At 55.5% G+C, this 21,517-nt stretch overlaps 1 protein-coding gene across 1 annotated transcript; it reads left to right on the top strand.

Annotated features, from left to right (window-relative positions):
* The first annotated feature begins 18,383 nt into the window (after nucleotides 1–18,383).
* Nucleotides 18,384–21,314, top strand: LOC141470651 (neuritin-like). Its single transcript, XM_074156800.1, has 3 exons — nucleotides 18,384–18,426; nucleotides 18,905–19,052; nucleotides 21,089–21,314. The coding sequence occupies exons 1-3, from the start codon at nucleotides 18,384–18,386 to the stop codon at nucleotides 21,312–21,314; spliced, it is 417 nt and encodes a 138-aa protein (XP_074012901.1).
* The last annotated feature ends 203 nt before the right edge of the window (nucleotides 21,315–21,517 follow it).

Genomic DNA, 21,517 nt, shown 5'->3' with positions numbered 1-21,517 from the left:
CCCATCTGGGCTCAGCGCTGGCGGCAGAGTCCCGCTCTCCCCGGCGCGTCCCAGGGCTGTGGCCATCGAATGCCCGTCCGGGCCAAGCCTGACCCGAAGCAGCTGCTGCCGCTGAGCCGGCTCGGGAAGCCCCAGCTCTGCTCGGCGAGGCGCTGCTCGTCAGCCAAACGGCCGTGCCGCTTGCTTTGCTTCCAGGGCCAGCAGAGGAGCGGGGACCAGCGGCGAGGGAGCGGAGCCAGGAAGAGGAAGAGTTGTAAATAGTTGCATGTTGTTGGATTTTTGTTCATGAAGAGTTGTGTGTTTGTTGTTCATGAAGAGTTGTATGTTTGTTGTTCATAAAGTTATATGTTTGTTGTTCATAAAGAGTTGTATGTTTGTTGTTCATAAAGTTATATGTTTGTTGTTCATAAAGAGTTGTATGTTTGTTGTTCATAAAGTTATATGTTTGTTGTTCATAAAGAGTTGTATGTTTGTTGTTCATAAAGAGTTCTGTTGTTTCACAAATGTTTTGTTGTTCATAAAGAGTTGTGTGTTTTGTTGTTCATAAAGAGTTGTAAGTTTTTCAGACCCAAGCTCTCTGTGTGTTTCCTTGGGCACCCGCAGCGTTTGCGGAGCTGTGGTTTCCACTTGCTGGGGGTTTGCGGGGCTGGAGGGGGCTGGGGGTGCTGGCAGGGCCGCCCTGGGGGCCAGGGGTTCCCTGTGCACTGAGGGAGTCCCGCTGGTTCAGGTGACGGCACTGGGCACCAGCGGGGTTCATGGGCTGGTGGAGGGTGGTGTCCCCAACAGCAAAGGTGTCCCCAGCAAAGCACGAGCTCTGATGTGACCAACCCCTGCCGTGATGCCATCAAAGCCGGCAGGAAACGTTCTGCTCCCTTGCTGCTGGAGGGAAAGGGAAAGGACTCACAGGGCACCAGCCAGGGTCAGGTCACCGAGATGCAGAATCCCCCACCAGACTGGTGTCAGCAGTGGGGTCGGTGCCCACTGGCAGAAGTCACTGGGCTGGAAGCGGTGGGAAACACGAGGCGACACCAGCCCAAGAAGACAGAGATCCTCGTTGCCAAATCTCCCCGGCGGGTGGTTGTGACTGTTCCCTCCACTCCTGCTTGGATTTGGGCTGCCCCAGCTCCTTCTGAGTCCTGAACGGTGCTGGGATCAGCGCCATTAGGGCAAAGGCAGAGCACCAGGTGGGCAGGACAAGTGGCCAGAAAGAGCCAAAGGGCCAGCATGCAGCCAGGATGAGCTGCACGGTGCTGCCTCCTGTGGCCAGCATCCCTGGCAGATTGGCCAAAAGCGTGCTGATTCATGGAAACAGTACAGACCAAACCTGCAAGCTGGAGCGTGTAAGACATCAGGTTCCCCACAAAGCTTTTGTAGCTTTGGTGCTTCCCGGGGTGACACAGGGGACGCCCGCACCATGACAGGGGAGGACGGATGAGCACTATCCCCATTGGCTGGGTAAAGGATTTGTTTCTTTTGTGCTCACAGGTGCACAAATGAGTCACAGAATCATTGAATGGTTTGGGTTGGAAGGGACCTGGAGGATCATGGAGTTGCACCCCCCTGCCCTGGGCTGCAGCAAACCGGCCCTGGGGCAGCTGCCCCCGTCAGTGGGCACACCAGCAAAGCGGGGAGGGGGCAGCTGCGTGGCAGGGTGGGTTTGCTCCAAGTTGTTCTGGTGCACCCATTGCTCAGGTATTTGTCTCTTCTCAACACTGTTTTGGAACGGGATGAGAGCAAGCAAATGCTTCAATGAAGTCACTGGGGTGATGAGTACGCTGCTAAAATGTTCTTGTAGCTGAAGGTATAGCTAATAATGACAACAAGAAAGCTAAAGAACCTTACGATTTCTTTTTTTTAAATAAACCACATCCATTCAAGATTCCTATAACTCATCTGCATTTTTTTGTAACCAGTCGTTCTATGTTGCACTTTCATGTTGTCAGAAACAAAGGTGTAAATGACCACAGCTTGCTGATAAATGTTTGAATCTTCATCTTGCTAGGACAAGTAGTCAAGAAAATGATATGAGAGAGGAGGAGAAGACAAGTGGGGCTGCAGCCCCTAAACCCTGTGGACCGTTTGCCAATTGGCAAATTTCCGCTCTTCGGGTGCTCCAATGGTGTAACTTTGAGAGTGTCCTTGTCACCTTGGATGTCTTCTCCGGATGCAGGCCTGGCCTCGGAGACCTGCAGATGAAACAGCGGTGGCAAAAAAAAAAAGCTGCAGAGATCTAATTCCTGGGTTTACTGTCCCCTGACGGGAGAGGGCAAGGAGGGGATCAGTTTTACTCGAGAAGTGTCGTGGTTTGGGCCGACTTTACCAAAAGCGGACCGACAGATGGCCCTTCCGCCCCCTTCTCCCCCCCCAAAAAAAGAGGAGAGAGGAGGAGAAAGAGATAAAGGAGATTCAGAAGTTTCGAATGAACTAGACTACTTTAATGAAGAATTAATTTAATTAAATAATTAAATAATATTAATTAATTAAATATAATTAATATTTAATATATTAAATAAATAATTAATTAATTATTTAATTCAAATAAAAATAAAGAAGAAAATAATGAAATAGATACAATATATACAAAACCGTAGCAAGCTCCCAGGATGACAGTCACGTCACCGGCAGGCACTGGGGAAGTCCCAGACTGGACTCAGTGACGAATGGGAACTGGATTCCAGCTCTGGAGTCAGGAACACACGGATCGGGATCAAAGGCAGATGAACAGACAGAGTCCTCTCTGGACGTCGGCCATCGCAGGAAAGGGGGTTGACCCTTTGATCCCTCAGCTTTTATACTGAGCATGGGGCAGATGGGATGGAATAGCCCAGTTGGTCAGGTTTGGGTCACCTGTCCTGTCCACTCCTCCCCACTGATGTGACCCCTCTACGTTTTTTCCGTTTCCGACCCTCTAAGGGGCAAATAACGAAATTGGTTGTTACAGCAATAAGTCTAAGCAAGGGCCTCCCTGCATACCATTCCTTGGCATGGAGCACAAACATTGGTCTTATCATTCTGAGAACGAGCAGTTTTCTCCACAATATGCCGTTAATTTCAGAGAGTTAGAGGAGGCCTAGCTAGGATGTAAAGTTACAGAACAGAAAATTGGTTCAGTTTTACTTCAAACCGGGACAAGAAGGAAGGCAGGAAATGTGGGCAGCCCTAGAGGGAGACCCAAAGTGTCCTTGTGCCCGTCACCCCCAAACACGTGGGGCTGTAGAGAGGGAAAACTCTCCAATGTAAAAGGAAAACGGCAACAACTTGTGCAGAAAGTGGCCTGAGAGGTCGGGAAGCGTTCCCTCTGCCAGGGCTGGAGGTGAGCAGCGGTGTGAACAGACAAGAAGGGCTGTCACCTCCTGGGACTTTCCTGGGCAGCCCCAGGTGAGTGTCAGACACAGCATGGGAGCTGCCGAACGGAGGATGATGAGGGGTCGGTGGAAAGTGGAAAGTGCTGCCTGGAGACTGGGCTGGCCCTTGTCCATGAGGACGGGCTGGGTTTTGCCTTGGCATTTCCAGACCTCCAGAGCTCTTGGGGAAGGAGGGGCACCACTTGCCCCAGTGTCCCATAGACACTCTGCAACGCTCTGGGCAAAGGCCACTTGTTCAATGATGGGAGGGCTGGGAAGAACCGCTTAAGACAGGGTGAAAGTCTAATGTGTTGGGTTGATTAACTTTGGGGGGGGGGGGTGTATGTATTGAGCTGCCCCCCCCGCTTTAAGTGGGCTCGTCCCCAAGCCCACTGTGCAGCCAGCACGGGTCAGCGGTTGCCATGGCCCGTGTTCCATCTGCAACTGCCGGTGCAGATGTGCCAGTGAACAACGGACATACTCCCCTGCGCCCAACCCAGACCTTCTGCCCTGCTCCTTACAGCCCGGACCCACCACTCAGCCCTTCCCACCTAGTCCCAACACCCTGATCCAAGTCCCTCTGGTGGCATCATGAAAGCCCAGGTAAAGAAGAAGATTGCGCTGCCAGTGCTACAGCCCGGCTCCACGCAGATGGGCACCCCCAACTGCTCGGCAGGCCGGGAGCTTGGCTCGCCCGCTCCCCCCAGCCCTGCAAGGCCAGGGGCTGGGAGAAGCCCTTCTGGGCTGCTCATGCCCTGCTCACATCAAGCATCCCTGTGCAGAGGGACACGTCCCTGGGGGATCCCAGGGCGGCCCTGGCCACAGGGGTGCTCGCCGGGAGCAGCCGGGTGCTGCCCGGAGCCTGAGCCGGTGCCTTCTCTGCCCCTTTCCAGGCTGCAGCCATGGGAGCTAATCCCTGCGCAGCGATCAGCGCCGAGCCCAAGGGGTGCCTGCATAAAGTAAGGAGCTTCTGGGCAGACACCGGGGTCTGCCTGTGGGGGTCCGGGGTCTGTGCTCGGGGCCCCGTGGGGCAGGGAGCAGGGCCGCTCACCCCTGCCCTCTCTGCTCCGGCAGGTCAACAAGATCGTGCGGCACTCCAAGGCGCTGAAGCTGCAAAAGAACCGGAGCCTCCAGCTGCAGGCACTGGCCCAAGACTCCTGGTGGGTGCTGGTGGCCAAGCAGCCACCCAGGTCCCTCCAGCTCCTGCTGGGGATGTGCCCAGGGGCCCCATCGTGCCACGGCTGTCCCCGGGCAGCGAGAGGGATCGGGGCTGCCGAGACCCCTGTCCCACAGGTCCGCTTGGCTGGCCAGGGCAGGACCAATGCACTTTTCTGCTTGCCTTTTGGCTTAGGCTGTGCCTAATTGCGCTGGAGGCTGGGGAGGAGGCGGCCAATGTTTTCGATACAACAACAGTCGAAGAGATGGAGATCGATGAGAAGGAGGAGGTGGAGGAGATGGAGGTGGATGAGGAGGGGGAGGAGGCAATGGAGGTAGACCCACCACCAGCAGCTCAGGCACGTGTTCCCCATCGACTGCCTGCAGTGAGGGAGGGTCTCCTGCCACCGGGCTGGGGCTGGAGTGGCTGGGTCCCCGCTGCAGGGACACGGTCCACAGTCCCCTCGTATGGCGGCACAACCACCCACACCGCGCTGCCCTGAGCCCCCGAATGCTTTGGGAAGGGAGGAGTTTCTCGGGGTTGGGACACCCAAGTGTCAGCCGGAGCCCATCTGTGCTCAGCGGTGGCGGCAGAGTCCCGCTCTCCCCGGCGTGTCCCAGGGCTGTGGCCATCGAATGCCCGTCAGGGCCAAGCCCGACCCGAAGCAGCTGCTGCCGCTGAGCCGGCTCGGGAAGCCCCAGCTCTGCTCGGCGAGGCGCTGCTCGTCAGCCAAACGGCCGTGCCGCTTGCTTTGCTTCCAGGGCCAGCAGAGGAGCGGGGACCAGCGGCAAGGGAGCGGAGCCAGGAAGAGGAAGAGTTGTAAATAGTTGCATGTTGTTGGATTTTTGTTCATGAAGAGTTGTGTGTTTGTTGTTCATGAAGAGTTGTATGTTTGTTGTTCATAAAGTTATATGTTTGTTGTTCATAAAGAGTTGTATGTTTGTTGTTCATAAAGTTATATGTTTGTTGTTCATAAAGAGTTGTATGTTTGTTGTTCATAAAGTTATATGTTTGTTGTTCATAAAGAGTTGTATGTTTGTTGTTCATAAAGAGTTCTGTTGTTTCACAAATGTTTTGTTGTTCATAAAGAGTTGTGTGTTTTGTTGTTCATAAAGAGTTGTAAGTTTTTCAGACCCAAGCTCTCTCTGTGTGTTTCCTTGGGCACCCGCAGCGTTTGCGGAGCTGTGGTTTCCACTTGCTGGGGGTTTGCGGGGCTGGAGGGGGCTGGGGGTGCTGGCAGGGCCGCCCTGGGGGCCAGGGGTTCCCTGTGCACTGAGGGAGTCCCGCTGGTTCAGGTGACGGCACTGGGCACCAGCGGGGTTCATGGGCTGGTGGAGGGTGGTGTCCCCAACAGCAAAGGTGTCCCCAGCAAAGCACGAGCTCTGATGTGCCCGACCCCTGCCGTGATGCCATCAAAGCCGGCAGGAAACGTTCTGCTCCCTTGCTGCTGGAGGGAAAGGGAAAGGACTCACAGGGCACCAGCCAGGGTCAGGTCACCGAGATGCAGAATCCCCCACCAGACTGGTGTCAGCAGTGGGGTCGGTGCCCACTGGCAGAAGTCACTGGGCTGGAAGCGGTGGGAAACACGAGGCGACACCAGCCCAAGAAGACAGAGATCCTCGTTGCCAAATCTCCCCGGCGGGTGGTTGTGACTGTTCCCTCCACTCCTGCTTGGATTTGGGCTGCCCCAGCTCCTTCTGAGTCCTGAACGGTGCTGGGATCAGCGCCATTAGGGCAAAGGCAGAGCACCAGGTGGGCAGGACAAGTGGCCAGAAAGAGCCAAAGGGCCAGCATGCAGCCAGGATGAGCTGCACGGTGCTGCCTCCTGTGGCCAGCATCTCTGGCAGCTTGGCCAAAAGCGTGCTGATTCATGGAAACGGTACAGACCAAACCTGCAAGCTGGAGCGTGTAAGACATCAGGTTCCCCACAAAGCTTTTGTAGCTTTGGTGCTTCCCGGGGTGACACAGGGGACGCCCGCACCATGACAGGGGAGGACGGATGAGCACTATCCCCATTGGCTGGGTAAAGGATTTGTTTCTTTTGTGCTCACAGGTGCACAAATGAGTCACAGAATCATTGAATGGTTTGGGTTGGAAGGGACCTGGAGGATCATGGAGTTGCACCCCCCTGCCCTGGGCTGCAGCAAACCGGCCCTGGGGCGGCTGCCCCCGTCAGTGGGCACACCAGCAAAGCGGGGAGGGGGCAGCTGCGTGGCAGGGTGGGTTTGCTCCAAGTTGTTCTGGTGCACCCATTGCTCAGGTGTTTGTCTCTTCTCAACACTGTTTTGGAACGGGATGAGAGCAAGCAAATGCTTCAATGAAGTCACTGGGGTGATGAGTACGCTGCTAAAATGTTCTTGTAGCTGAAGGTATAGCTAATAATGACAACAAGAAAGCTAAAGAACCTTACGATTTCTTTTTTTTAAATAAACCACATCCATTCAAGATTCCTATAACTCATCTGCATTTTTTTGTAACCAGTCGTTCTATGTTGCACTTTCATGTTGTCAGAAACAAAGGTGTAAATGACCACAGCTTGCTGATAAATGTTTGAATCTTCATCTTGCTAGGACAAGTAGTCAAGAAAATGATACGAGAGAGGAGGAGAAGACAAGTGGGGCTGCAGCCCCTAAACCCTGTGGACCGTTTGCCAATTGGCAAATTTCCGCTCTTCGGGTGCTCCAATGGTGTAACTTTGAGAGTGTCCTTGTCACCTTGGATGTCTTCTCCGGATGCAGGCCTGGCCTCGGAGACCTGCAGATGAAACAGCGGTGGCAAAAAAAAAAAGCTGCAGAGATCTAATTCCTGGGTTTACTGTCCCCTGACGGGAGAGGGCAAGGAGGGGATCAGTTTTACTCGAGAAGTGTCGTGGTTTGGGCCGACTTTACCAAAAGCGGACCGACAGATGGCCCTTCCGCCCCCTTCTCCCCCCGCAAAAAAAGAGGAGAGAGGAGGAGAAAGAGATAAAGGAGATTCAGAAGTTTCGAATGAACTAAACTACTTTAATGAAGAATTAATTTAATTAAATAATTAAATAATATTAATTAATTAAATATAATTAATATTTAATATATTAAATAAATAATTAATTAATTATTTAATTCAAATAAAAATAAAGAAGAAAATAATGAAATAGATACAATATATACAAAACCGTAGCAAGCTCCCAGGATGACAGTCACGTCACCGGCAGGCACTGGGGAAGTCCCAGACTGGACTCAGTGACGAATGGGAACTGGATTCCAGCTCTGGAGTCAGGAACACACGGATCGGGATCAAAGGCAGATGAACAGACAGAGTCCTCTCTGGACGTCGGCCATCGCAGGAAAGGGGGTTGACCCTTTGATCCCTCAGCTTTTATACTGAGCATGGGGCAGATGGGATGGAATAGCCCAGTTGGTCAGGTTTGGGTCACCTGTCCTGTCCACTCCTCCCCACTGATGTGACCCCTCTACGTTTTTTCCGTTTCCGACCCTCTAAGGGGCAAATAACGAAATTGGTTGTTACAGCAATAAGTCTAAGCAAGGGCCTCCCTGCATACCATTCCTTGGCATGGAGCACAAACATTGGTCTTATCATTCTGAGAACGAGCAGTTTTCTCCACAATATGCCGTTAATTTCAGAGAGTTAGAGGAGGCCTAGCTAGGATGTAAAGTTACAGAACAGAAAATTGGTTCAGTTTTACTTCAAACCGGGACAAGAAGGAAGGCAGGAAATGTGGGCAGCCCTAGAGGGAGACCCAAAGTGTCCTTGTGCCCGTCACCCCCAAACACGTGGGGCTGTAGAGAGGGAAAACTCTCCAATGTAAAAGGAAAACGGCAACAACTTGTGCAGAAAGTGGCCTGAGAGGTCGGGAAGCGTTCCCTCTGCCAGGGCTGGAGGTGAGCAGCGGTGTGAACAGACAAGAAGGGCTGTCACCTCCTGGGACTTTCCTGGGCAGCCCCAGGTGAGTGTCAGACACAGCATGGGAGCTGCCGAACGGAGGATGATGAGGGGTCGGTGGAAAGTGGAAAGTGCTGCCTGGAGACTGGGCTGGCCCTTGTCCATGAGGACGGGCTGGGTTTTGCCTTGGCATTTCCAGACCTCCAGAGCTCTTGGGGAAGGAGGGGCACCACTTGCCCCAGTGTCCCATAGACACTCTGCAACGCTCTGGGCAAAGGCCACTTGTTCAATGATGGCAGGGCTGGGAAGAACCGCTTAAGACAGGGTGAAAGTCTAATGTGTTGGGTTGATTAACTTTGGGGGGGGGGGGTGTATGTATTGAGCTGCCCCCCCCGCTTTAAGTGGGCTCGTCCCCAAGCCCACTGTGCAGCCAGCACGGGTCAGCGGTTGCCATGGCCCGTGTTCCATCTGCAACTGCCGGTGCAGATGTGCCAGTGAACAACGGACATACTCCCCTGCGCCCAACCCAGACCTTCTGCCCTGCTCCTTACAGCCCGGACCCACCACTCAGCCCTTCCCACCTAGTCCCAACACCCTGATCCAAGTCCCTCTGGTGGCATCATGAAAGCCCAGGTAAAGAAGAAGATTGCGCTGCCAGTGCTACAGCCCGGCTCCACGCAGATGGGCACCCCCAACTGCTCGGCAGGCCGGGAGCTTGGCTCGCCCGCTCCCCCCAGCCCTGCAAGGCCAGGGGCTGGGAGAAGCCCTTCTGGGCTGCTCATGCCCTGCTCACATCAAGCATCCCTGTGCAGAGGGACACGTCCCTGGGGGATCCCAGGGCGGCCCTGGCCACAGGGGTGCTCGCCGGGAGCAGCCGGGTGCTGCCCGGAGCCTGAGCCGGTGCCTTCTCTGCCCCTTTGCAGGCTGCAGCCATGGGAGCTAAACTCTTCCCAGCGATCAGCGCCGAGCCCAAGGGGTGCCTGCATAAAGTAAGGAGCTTCTGGGCAGACACCGGGGTCTGCCTGTGGGGGTCCGGGGTCTGTGCTCGGGGCCCCGTGGGGCAGGGAGCAGGGCCGCTCACCCCTGCCCTCTCTGCTCCGGCAGGTCAACAAGATCGTGCGGCACTCCAAGGCGCTGAAGCTGCAAAAGAACCGGAGCCTCCAGCTGCAGGCACTGGCCCAAGACTCCTGGTGGGTGCTGGTGGCCAAGCAGCCACCCAGGTCCCTCCAGCTCCTGCTGGGGATGTGCCCAGGGGCCCCATCGTGCCACGGCTGTCCCCGGGCAGCGAGAGGGATCGGGGCTGCCGAGACCCCTGTCCCACAGGTCCGCTTGGCTGGCCAGGGCAGGACCAATGCACTTTTCTGCTTGCCTTTTGGCTTAGGCTGTGCCTAATTGCGCTGGAGGCTGGGGAGGAGGCGGCCAATGTTTTCGATACAACAACAGTCGAAGAGATGGAGATCGATGAGAAGGAGGAGGTGGAGGAGATGGAGGTGGATGAGGAGGGGGAGGAGGCAATGGAGGTAGACCCACCACCAGCAGCTCAGGCACGTGTTCCCCATCGACTGCCTGCAGTGAGGGAGGGTCTCCTGCCACCGGGCTGGGGCTGGAGTGGCTGGGTCCCCGCTGCAGGGACACGGTCCACAGTCCCCTCGTATGGCGGCACAACCACCCACACCGCGCTGCCCTGAGCCCGCGAATGCTTTGGGAAGGGAGGAGTTTCTCAGGGCTGGGACACCCAAGTGTCAGCCGGAGCCCATCTGGGCTCAGCGCTGGCGGCAGAGTCCCGCTCTCCCCGGCGCGTCCCAGGGCTGTGGCCATCGAATGCCCGTCCGGGCCAAGCCCGACCCGAAGCAGCTGCTGCCGCTGAGCCGGCTCGGGAAGCCCCAGCTCTGCTCGGCGAGGCGCTGCTCGTCAGCCAAACGGCCGTGCCGCTTGCTTTGCTTCCAGGGCCAGCAGAGGAGCGGGGACCAGCGGCGAGGGAGCGGAGGCAGGAAGAGGAAGAGTTGTAAATAGTTGTATGTTGTTGGATTTTTGTTCATGAAGAGTTGTGTGTTTGTTGTTCATGAAGAGTTGTATGTTTGTTGTTCATAAAGTTATATGTTTGTTGTTCATAAAGAGTTGTATGTTTGTTGTTCATAAAGTTATATGTTTGTTGTTCATAAAGAGTTGTATGTTTGTTGTTCATAAAGTTATATGTTTGTTGTTCATAAAGAGTTGTATGTTTGTTGTTCATAAAGAGTTCTGTTGTTTCACAAATGTTTTGTTGTTCATAAAGAGTTGTGTGTTTTGTTGTTCATAAAGAGTTGTAAGTTTTTCAGACCCAAGCTCTCTCTGTGTGTTTCCTTGGGCACCCGCAGCGTTTGCGGAGCTGTGGTTTCCACTTGCTGGGGGTTTGCGGGGCTGGAGGGGGCTGGGGGTGCTGGCAGGGCCGCCCTGGGGGCCAGGGGTTCCCTGTGCACTGAGGGAGTCCCGCTGGTTCAGGTGACGGCACTGGGCACCAGCGGGGTTCATGGGCTGGTGGAGGGTGGTGTCCCCAACAGCAAAGGTGTCCCCAGCAAAGCACGAGCTCTGATGTGCCCGACCCCTGCCGTGATGCCATCAAAGCCGGCAGGAAACGTTCTGCTCCCTTGCTGCTGGAGGGAAAGGGAAAGGACTCACAGGGCACCAGCCAGGGTCAGGTCACCGAGATGCAGAATCCCCCACCAGACTGGTGTCAGCAGTGGGGTCGGTGCCCACTGGCAGAAGTCACTGGGCTGGAAGCGGTGGGAAACACGAGGCGACACCAGCCCAAGAAGACAGAGATCCTCGTTGCCAAATCTCCCCGGCGGGTGGTTGTGACTGTTCCCTCCACTCCTGCTTGGATTTGGGCTGCCCCAGCTCCTTCTGAGTCCTGAACGGTGCTGGGATCAGCGCCATTAGGGCAAAGGCAGAGCACCAGGTGGGCAGGACAAGTGGCCAGAAAGAGCCAAAGGGCCAGCATGCAGCCAGGATGAGCTGCACGGTGCTGCCTCCTGTGGCCAGCATCTCTGGCAGCTTGGCCAAAAGCGTGCTGATTCATGGAAACGGTACAGACCAAACCTGCAAGCTGGAGCGTGTAAGACATCAGGTTCCCCACAAAGCTTTTGTAGCTTTGGTGCTTCCCGGGGTGACACAGGGGACGCCCGCACCATGACAGGGGAGGACGGATGAGCACTATCCCCATTGGCTGGGTAAAGGATTTGTTTCTTTTGTGCTCACAGGTGCACAAATGAGTCACAGAATCATTGAATGGTTTGGGTTGGAAGGGACCTGGAGGATCATGGAGTTGCACCCCCCTGCCCTGGGCTGCAGCAAACCGGCCCTGGGGCAGCTGCCCCCGTCAGTGGGCACACCAGCAAAGCGGGGAGGGGGCAGCTGCGTGGCAGGGTGGGTTTGCTCCAAGTTGTTCTGGTGCACCCATTGCTCAGGTATTTGTCTCTTCTCAACACTGTTTTGGAACGGGATGAGAGCAAGCAAATGCTTCAATGAAGTCACTGGGGTGATGAGTACGCTGCTAAAATGTTCTTGTAGCTGAAGGTATAGCTAATAATGACAACAAGAAAGCTAAAGAACCTTACGATTTCTTTTTTTTAAATAAACCACATCCATTCAAGATTCCTATAACTCATCTGCATTTTTTTGTAACCAGTCGTTCTATGTTGCACTTTCATGTTGTCAGAAACAAAGGTGTAAATGACCACAGCTTGCTGATAAATGTTTGAATCTTCATCTTGCTAGGACAAGTAGTCAAGAAAATGATATGAGAGAGGAGGAGAAGACAAGTGGGGCTGCAGCCCCTAAACCCTGTGGACCGTTTGCCAATTGGCAAATTTCCGCTCTTCGGGTGCTCCAATGGTGTAACTTTGAGAGTGTCCTTGTCACCTTGGATGTCTTCTCCGGATGCAGGCCTGGCCTCGGAGACCTGCAGATGAAACAGCGGTGGCAAAAAAAAAAAGCTGCAGAGATCTAATTCCTGGGTTTACTGTCCCCTGACGGGAGAGGGCAAGGAGGGGATCAGTTTTACTCGAGAAGTGTCGTGGTTTGGGCCGACTTTACCGAAAGCGGACCGACAGATGGCCCTTCCGCCCCCTTCTCCCCCCCCAAAAAAAGAGGAGAGAGGAGGAGAAAGAGATAAAGGAGATTCAGAAGTTTCGAATGAACTAGACTACTTTAATGAAGAATTAATTTAATTAAATAATTACAGAATCACAGAATCTTAGTGGTTGGAAGGGACCTTTGAGATCATCGAGTCCAACCACATTAAAAAAAAAAAAAAAAAAAAAAAACAACACAAAAACACACAAACAAACAAAAAAACACAACACAAAACCAAACAAACAACAACACCCCCCCAAAAAAAAAAAAAAAAAAAAAAAAAAAAAAAAAGCAAGCAGCATCCATCAACTAAACCCCACACACAACACCCCACCACAAACCAACAATCCCGGGCACTAGAGCATGCCCTGAAGAGCCACGTCTACACGTTTCTTAAATACCTCCAGGGATGGTGACTCCACCACCTCCCTGGGCAGGCTGTTCCAGTGCTTGACCACTCTCTCAGTAAAGTAATTCTTCCTAATATCTAATCTAAACCTCCCCTGCCGCAACTTCAGACCATTTCCTCTGGTCCTGTCGTTATTCCCTTGGGAGAAGAGGCCAACCCCCGCCTCTCTACAGTTTCCTTTCAGGTAGTTGTAGAGGGCAATGAGGTCTCCCCTCAGCCTCCTCTTCTCCAAACTAAACATGCCCAGTTCCCTCAGCCTCTCCTCATAGGACTTGTTCTCCAGACCCCTCACCAGCTTGGTGGCTCTCCTCTGGACACGCTCCAGCACTTCAATGTCTTTCCTGTAGTGAGGGGCCCAAAACTGAACACAGTACTCGAGGTGAGGCCTCACCAGTGCCGAGTACAGAGGCACGATGACTTCCCTGCTCCTGCTGGCCACGCTATTCCTGATACAGGCCAGGATGCCGTTGGCCTTCTTGGCTGCCTGGGCACACTGCTGGCTCATGTTAAGCCGGCTGTCCACTAACACTCCCAGGTCCTTTTCTGCCAGGCAGCTTTCCAGCCACTCTTCCCCAAGCCTGTAGCGTTGCCTGGGGTTGTTGTGGCCGAAATGCAGAACCCGGCACTTGGCCTTATTAAACCTCATCCCATTGGCCTTGGCCCATTGGTCCAACCTGTCCAGGTCCCTCTGTAGAGCCTGCCGACCCTCAAGCAGATCAACACTCCCACCTAGTTTGGTGTCATCCGCAAACTTACTGAGGGTGCACTCAATCCCCTTATCTAGATCATCAATGAAGATATTGAACAAGACTGGCCCCAAAACTGAGCCCTGAGGGACACCACTGGTGACCGGCCGCCAACCAGATTTTGCTCCATTAATCACAACTCGCTGGGCACGGCCATCCAGCCAGTTTTTTATCCAGCGGAGGGTACACTTGTCTATGCCATGATTCTCCAGTTTCTCCAGGAGAATGCCGTGAGGGACGGTGTCAAAGGCCTTACCAAAGTCCAGGTAGACAACGTCCACAGCCTTCCCCTCATCGAGAAAGCGGGTCACATGGTCATAGAAAGAGATCAAGTTGGTCAGGCAGGACCTCCCTCTCATAAACCCATGCTGGCTGGCCCTGATCCCTTGGCTGCCCTGCACATGCCTTGAGAGCTCACTCAGGATGATCCTCTCCATGATCTTTCCCGGTACCGAGGTCAGGCTGACAGGCCTGTAGTTTCCAGGATCCTCCTTCCGGCCCTTCTTGTAGATGGGCGTCACATTGGCCACCCTCCAGTCATCTGGCACCTCTCCTGTTGACCAGGATTGTTGATAAATAATGGAGAGAGGCTTGGTAAGCTCTCTTGCCAGCTCCCTGAGAACCTTTGGGTGAATGCCAATTAAATAATATTAATTAATTAAATATAATTAATATTTAATATATTAAATAAATAATTAATTAATTATTTAATTCAAATAAAAATAAAGAAGAAAATAATGAAATAGATACAATATATACAAAACCGTAGCAAGCTCCCAGGATGACAGTCACGTCACCGGCAGGCACTGGGGAAGTCCCAGACTGGACTCAGTGACGAATGGGAACTGGATTCCAGCTCTGGAGTCAGGAACACACGGATCGGGATCAAAGGCAGATGAACAGACAGAGTCCTCTCTGGACGTCGGCCATCGCAGGAAAGGGGGTTGACCCTTTGATCCCTCAGCTTTTATACTGAGCATGGGGCAGATGGGATGGAATAGCCCAGTTGGTCAGGTTTGGGTCACCTGTCCTGTCCACTCCTCCCCACCGATGTGACCCCTCTACGTTTTTTCCGTTTCCGACCCTCTAAGGGGCAAATAACGAAATTGGTTGTTACAGCAATAAGTCTAAGCAAGGGCCTCCCTGCATACCATTCCTTGGCATGGAGCACAAACATTGGTCTTATCATTCTGAGAACGAGCAGTTTTCTCCACAATATGCCGTTAATTTCAGAGAGTTAGAGGAGGCCTAGCTAGGATGTAAAGTTACAGAACAGAAAATTGGTTCAGTTTTACTTCAAACCGGGACAAGAAGGAAGGCAGGAAATGTGGGCAGCCCTAGAGGGAGACCCAAAGTGTCCTTGTGCCCGTCACCCCCAAACACGTGGGGCTGTAGAGAGGGAAAACTCTCCAATGTAAAAGGAAAACGGCAACAACTTGTGCAGAAAGTGGCCTGAGAGGTCGGGAAGCGTTCCCTCTGCCAGGGCTGGAGGTGAGCAGCGGTGTGAACAGACAAGAAGGGCTGTCACCTCCTGGGACTTTCCTGGGCAGCCCCAGGTGAGTGTCAGACACAGCATGGGAGCTGCCGAACGGAGGATGATGAGGGGTCGGTGGAAAGTGGAAAGTGCTGCCTGGAGACTGGGCTGGCCCTTGTCCATGAGGACGGGCTGGGTTTTGCCTTGGCATTTCCAGACCTCCAGAGCTCTTGGGGAAGGAGGGGCACCACTTGCCCCACTGTCCCATAGACACTCTGCAACGCTCTGGGCAAAGGCCACTTGTTCAATGATGGGAGGGCTGGGAAGAACCGCTTAAGACAGGGTGAAAGTCTAATGTGTTGGGTTGATTAACTTTGGGGGGGGGGGGGTGTATGTATTGAGCTGCCCCCCCGCTTTAAGTGGGCTCGTCCCCAAGCCCACTGTGCAGCCAGCACGGGTCAGCGGTTGCCATGGCCCGTGTTCCATCTGCAACTGCCGGTGCAGATGTGCCAGTGCACAACAGACCCACTCCCCTGCGCCCAACCCAGACCTTCTGCCCTGCTCCTTACAGCCCGGACCCACCACTCAGCCCTTCCCACCTAGTCCCAACACCCTGATCCAAGTCCCTCTGGTGGCATCATGAAAGCCCAGGTAAAGAAGAAGATTGCGCTGCCAGTGCTACAGCCCGGCTCCACGCAGATGGGCACCCCCAACTGCTCGGCAGGCCGGGAGCTTGGCTTGCCCGCTCCCCCCAGCCCTGCAAGGCCAGGGGCTGGGAGAAGCCCTTCTGGGCTGCTCATGCCCTGCTCACATCAAGCATCCCTGTGCAGAGGGACACGTCCCTGGGGGATCCCAGGGCGGCCCTGGCCACAGGGGTGCTCACCGGGAGCAGCCGGGTGCTGCCCGGAGCCTGAGCCGGTGCCTTCTCTGCCCCTTTGCAGGCTGCAGCCATGGGAGCTAAACTCTTCCCAGCGATCAGCGCCGAGCCCAAGGGGTGCCTGCATAAAGTAAGGAGCTTCTGGGCAGACACCGGGGTCTGCCTGTGGGGGTCCGGGGTCTGTGCTCGGGGCCCCGTGGGGCAGGGAGCAGGGCCGCTCACCCCTGCCCTCTCTGCTCCGGCAGGTCAACAAGACCTTGCGGCACTCCAAGGCGCTGAAGCTGCAAAAGAACCGGAGCCTCCAGCTGCAGGCACTGGCCCAAGACTCCTGGTGGGTGCAGGTGGCCAAGAAGCCACCCAGGTCCCTCCAGCTCCTGCTGGGGATGTGCCCAGGGGCCCCATCGTGCCACGGCTGTCCCCGGGCAGCAAGAGGGATCGGGGCTGCCGAGACCCCTGTCCCACAGGTCCGCTTGGCTGGCCAGGGCAGGACCAATGCACTTTTCTGCTTGCCTTTCGGCTTAGGCTGTGCCTAATTGCGCTGGAGGCTGGGGAGGAGGCGGCCAATGTTTTCGATACAACAACAGTCGAAGAGATGGAGATCGATGAGAAGGAGGAGGTGGAGGAGATGGAGGTGGATGAGGAGGGGGAGGAGGCAATGGAGGTAGACCCACCACCAGCAGCTCAGGCACGTGTTCCCCATCGACTGCCTGCAGTGAGGGAGGGTCTCCTGCCACCGGGCTGGGGCTGGAGTGGCTGGGTCCCCGCTGCAGGGACACGGTCCACAGTCCCCTCGTATGGCGGCACAACCACCCACACCGCGCTGCCCTGAGCCCCCGAATGCTTTGGGAAGGGAGGAGTTTCTCGGGGTTGGGACACCCAAGTGTCAGCAGGAGCCCATCTGGGCTCAGCGCTGGCGGCAGAGTCCTGCTCTCCCCGGTTTGTCCCAGGGCTGTGGCCATCGAATGCCCGTCAGGGCCAAGCCCGACCCGAAGCAGCTGCTGCCGCTGAGCCGGCTCGGGAAGCCCCAGCTCTGCTCGGCGAGGCGCTGCTCGTCAGCCAAACGGCTGTGCCGCTTGCTTTGCTTCCAGGGCCAGCAGAGGAGCGGGGACCAGCGGCGAGGGAGCGGAGGCAGGAAGAGGAAGAGTTGTAAATAGTTGTATGTTGTTGGATTTTTGTTCATGAAGAGTTGTGTGTTTGTTGTTCATAAAGAGTTGTATGTTTGTTGTTCATAAAGAGTTATATGTTTGTTGTTCATGAAGAGTTGTATGTTTGTTGTTCATAAAGAGTTGTGTGTTTTGTTGTTCATAAAGAGTTGTAAGTTTTTCAGACCCAAGCTCTCTGTGTGTTTCCTTGGGCACCCGCAGCATTTGCGGAGCTGTGGTTTCCACTTGCTGGGGGTTTGCGGGGCTGGAGGGGGCTGGGGGTGCTGGCACAGCCGGCCTGGGGGCCAGGGGTTCCCTGTGCACTGAGGGAGTCCCGCTGGTTCAGGTGACGGCACTGGGCACCAGCGGGGTTCATGGGCTGGTGGAGGGTGGTGTCCCCAACAGCAAAGGTGTCCCCAGCAAAGCACGAGCTCTGATGTGCCCGACCCCTCTGATGTGCCCACCCCCGTGATGCCATCAAAGCCGGCAGGAAACGTTCTGCTCCCTTGCTGCTGGAGGGAAAGGGAAAGGGAAAGGGAAAGGGAAAGGGAAAGGGAAAGGGAAAGGGAAAGGGAAAGGGAAAGGGAAAGGGAAAGGACTCACAGGGCACCAGCCAGGGTCAGGTCACCGCGATGCATAACGCAAAATATTTTAGATTTTTAACTTACACACGCCGAGGTCTTTGAATCTCCTCCTGCCTTGCTTTCCCTTGTGTCATGACAAGAGACAAACCCCAAAGCAAAGCCATCCTTGCCTTGCCCGCCATTCCTGCTCTTGGCAGCGGTCCCATTCCCTGGTCCCTACTTGGGGCCACTCGTGGAGCAGGCAGCGCTACCTTCCGGAGGGGAGGCTGCGGGGTGCTTTGGGGAGAGGGAGTTGTTGAAGGGGTGCCATGGGGCCCGTGGTCCCAGGGTCCCTGGTTGTGATGTGCAGGGAGCTGGGGGTGCTGGCAGAGTCCCGCGGGGATGCGACGCTGTGCCGTCCGGGTCGGGGGGGGGGGCAGGATGCGGGGTGCCGGGCCTGCGGGCACGGGGCTGCCACCGGGTGCTCGTTAGCCGCGGCCCCGCCCCCTCTTTAATTAGCCGCGGCCACAGCCTCTCATTAGTGGCGGCTGGGGTCGGGTGCCCTCCCCGCGGAGGCGGGCGGGGAGCGCTGTCGGCCATGGGGGTGCAGGTATCAGCTCCGGCAGCACCGGTGGGGCTGGGGCCCAATCCCGAGCCCGGGCGGAGGTGGCGGCAGGATGGGGCGGCATCGGGGCACAGCGGTGCTGCTCCTCACTCTGGGTAAGGCTGCCCGGGCGGGGGTTGGCATCCGGGGTGTCCGGGCGGGGGTTTGGGGTGCCGGGCTGAGGAGGGCCCGATCCCTGGGGTGTGGAGGTGGGGGGCGATGCGGAGTCCCCTCTCTCCCTCCTCGCTGGCTCGGCGCTGGGTGTCTGTCACCGGTGGGTGCCGGCTGTCGGGGCTGAGCTGGCCATGTCCCCCCGCTTGTCCCTGCCCTCCGGGCCAGGGGTGCCGGTGCCGGGTGCCCCGGCAGCCCCCGCCTGGGCTCCCTGCCCTGGCGGAGCAGCGCATTGGGGCTCTCGGCAAACGCAGGCAGGGCTGGGCAAGGGTGAGGGATGCTGTGGGGCTGGTGTGTGTCCTGCGTGGAAAAGGGAGCTCGCCATGCATGGGTGGCACCAGCACTGTGCTGGCCCAGGAAGGGAGGTGGGCTCTGCCCCTCAAGGTCTGGGTTGCTCATGCTGACCCCCTCGGTGGCTGGCAGGACACCTGGCTGGGCTGCTGGCATCAGGCACCGCCTGTGCCAACGTTTACCAAGGCTTCTCAGACTGCGTCCTCAAGCTGGGGGAAAACATGGCCACATACAAGGAGACGGATGGCGTGGAGCTGCACGGGTTGCACCGACTCTGTGGGTGAGTACCACCCCACACCGGGACCCCCTGCATATCCCATCCTGTGGGAACAGTCCCTGGAGGAGGGAGGGTTGGGGGTTTATCCATGGTGTGTGGCCAGTATGGCTTTTTTGGCATTGTCCCCGTGCTGGGTGCTGCTGTCTGACCTCTTCTCTTCGGTGTGTGCAATTGCACGTGTGCCTCCCCACCTTTCTCTGGTTTCAGACAGACCCAGTGAGCTCCCTCCATCCATCCATCCATCTGCTGCATGGCTTTGTCAGGAGTTGGCATCCCTGGCCCTTACCAATAGCTCCAGCCCCTGTGACTTGTCCTGTGACCCCCTGCATGCATGCAGCTGGGAGGAATGGGGCTGGTGAGACCTTCTGCCCCCTCCTCAACCTTGGAAAGGCTCCCCTGGACACCTGAGTTTCAGCAAGCAAACTGTCACAGAACAGGTCCTAGGATCTTCCCCGCTAGCAGGGCTGGGGCTCTGCACCTTCAGGGCCATGCCAGCTTCTCCTGCCAGTCCTGGTGCATGGCTTGCTGTGGCTGGAGGAAGAAGGTGATGATGTCGCAGCTTCCTGCCAGGAAGTATTTTTGAATTATTTGCCTTTAACCCTCAGCCTTCTCTGCTGCTGTCAGCTTTCCTGGAGCTGCGGTCCCCTCTCCGGGAGTGCGGGTGAGGGACGGGCATGGAGCTGGGAGCCAGCATGGGGCTGGTGGCATCTTGGCTCTGCATGCACCGTGCTGCCCCGGAGCTGACGGCAGCCTGCCTGGCTGAGCAGATGGGGGCTGCGAAGGGTGAAACACTGGGAATTGCCATCCCAGATGAAAGCAGAATCGGGCAGGACCAGTCATCCTTCCCCCAGCCATCCTTTGCCTGAAGACACAGCCAGGTTTAACCCCCGCCTGGCAGAGCTGCCTTCTGCTGATGCTCAGGAATGAGCGTGGGAGGTTACCTGGGTTGGCACCAGATTTTCTCATTATCTGGAGACATTTATTCTGCCAGGGTGACTCGGTTTAATGAACTTCCTCACAGCTGGCGTTCTGACGTAAGCCCTGGTAGGAAAACTCAGTAAGTGGAGTGCTCGGGTCCGCCTGTCCACACAAAGTGTTGTCTCCAGTACAGGGCACTTGGACGTAAACCAAGGTGCCCCTTTCCCATGTTGCAGGATCCCTGCTCAGCCGGCCGGGCTCTATCTCCTTCCTGAGGGGTGGCAAGTATGCCTGGTGGGATGGGGACAGATTCCTGTCCTCTAGGCTGGCTCCACCATGCCAGACTGGTGGTGTGGTGACCACCATGCCCCTCCTGGCAGAGTCTTCTCTGAGGCTACAGTTTTCAACTCTGTTTCTGCTGGGATTTCTCCCTGCCTGGTTCTATCTCTGGATTGGGGTGGGGGGGGAGGGAGGAAGTAAAAATCCAAGTTGCCATCCCCAGGGGAGGCAGCCCATGGGTCTTCAGTGAGCAGCTCCTTATTTTTTATTGCAGGACTGCGGGTTATCTTCACCTGTCTTCTTTTTTTCCCCTGGTGCTCCTCAAGAGCCTCTTTCCATTGAACGGCTTCTACTCCTGCAGGGTAATACCTGGCAGATAAATGGAAATGTGTCTAATGAGAACACAGTCAATAACTCCTCCTGCCCCTACCGTAGTTATAAAGCTGCGACCGTCTGCAGGAGACGTTGTCCTTCTTTCTTTGTGCTTGCATTTTGCCCTTGACTCAGCTTGGAGAAAGCTGTGAATGAAACACGCTGGGCCTTTGTTTGCAGCCCATTTTAGATACTCAGGGTGCTCAGTGCCAAAGGGAGACATTTGTTGATGGAAAATAATGGATTTTATTGACTTCTAGAGAAAAAAAAAAAAAGGCATGAAATAATTTCAGTGTGTTTTGATGTTTGGAGTTTTAGCCGAGATGCTCTGGGAGACGATGGTGGGGATGACAAAACACTGAGGCAGCTGCTACTCAAAGGGCAGGCTTGGGGCAGGGAGGCTCTGCCCGGCTCCTTGGCGTTGTGCTGCTGCAAAGAGGCTGATGGTGTGGTGTCTCCCCTGGCTGCAGGTACTGGGATGAATTTCAGACGTGTGCCCTGGCGGCGCTCTGGGAGTGCCAGAAGGAAGCAGTGGCTGTCTGGGAGATGCTGAGAAGGGAGTCTCGAAAAATCAAATTTCAAGGTAGCTTGTTCGACCTCTGCAGCCCCGGCACGGCTCATAGCTTCGCCTGGACCCACGTTCCCAACGTTTCCATCCTCAGCATCCCCGTCATCGTCACTTGGCTGAACTTGTAAACAGCAGCTCTGTAAGTATTGCAACAAAGGTGGCAGCAGCGTGTGTCGTGTCATTTTTCCAAACCTTTAAGGAACAGGCTGTGTGGTGCTCGGCGAATACTTGGCTCCATCCTGCGCATATGAGACACGGAAGAGCTCAGCAGCATCTCCTGTTTTTTGCTGTTTCTCTATAATTTGGAGTGACACCTCTCCCCTTCTGCCTC

This window comes from Numenius arquata, chromosome 12 (assembly GCF_964106895.1).
Source record: "Numenius arquata chromosome 12, bNumArq3.hap1.1, whole genome shotgun sequence".
In the NCBI taxonomy this organism is placed as follows: Eukaryota; Metazoa; Chordata; class Aves; order Charadriiformes; family Scolopacidae; genus Numenius; species Numenius arquata.
The sequence above is the reverse complement of the archived record's forward strand: the minus strand, read 5'-3'. Positions and strand labels throughout refer to the sequence as shown.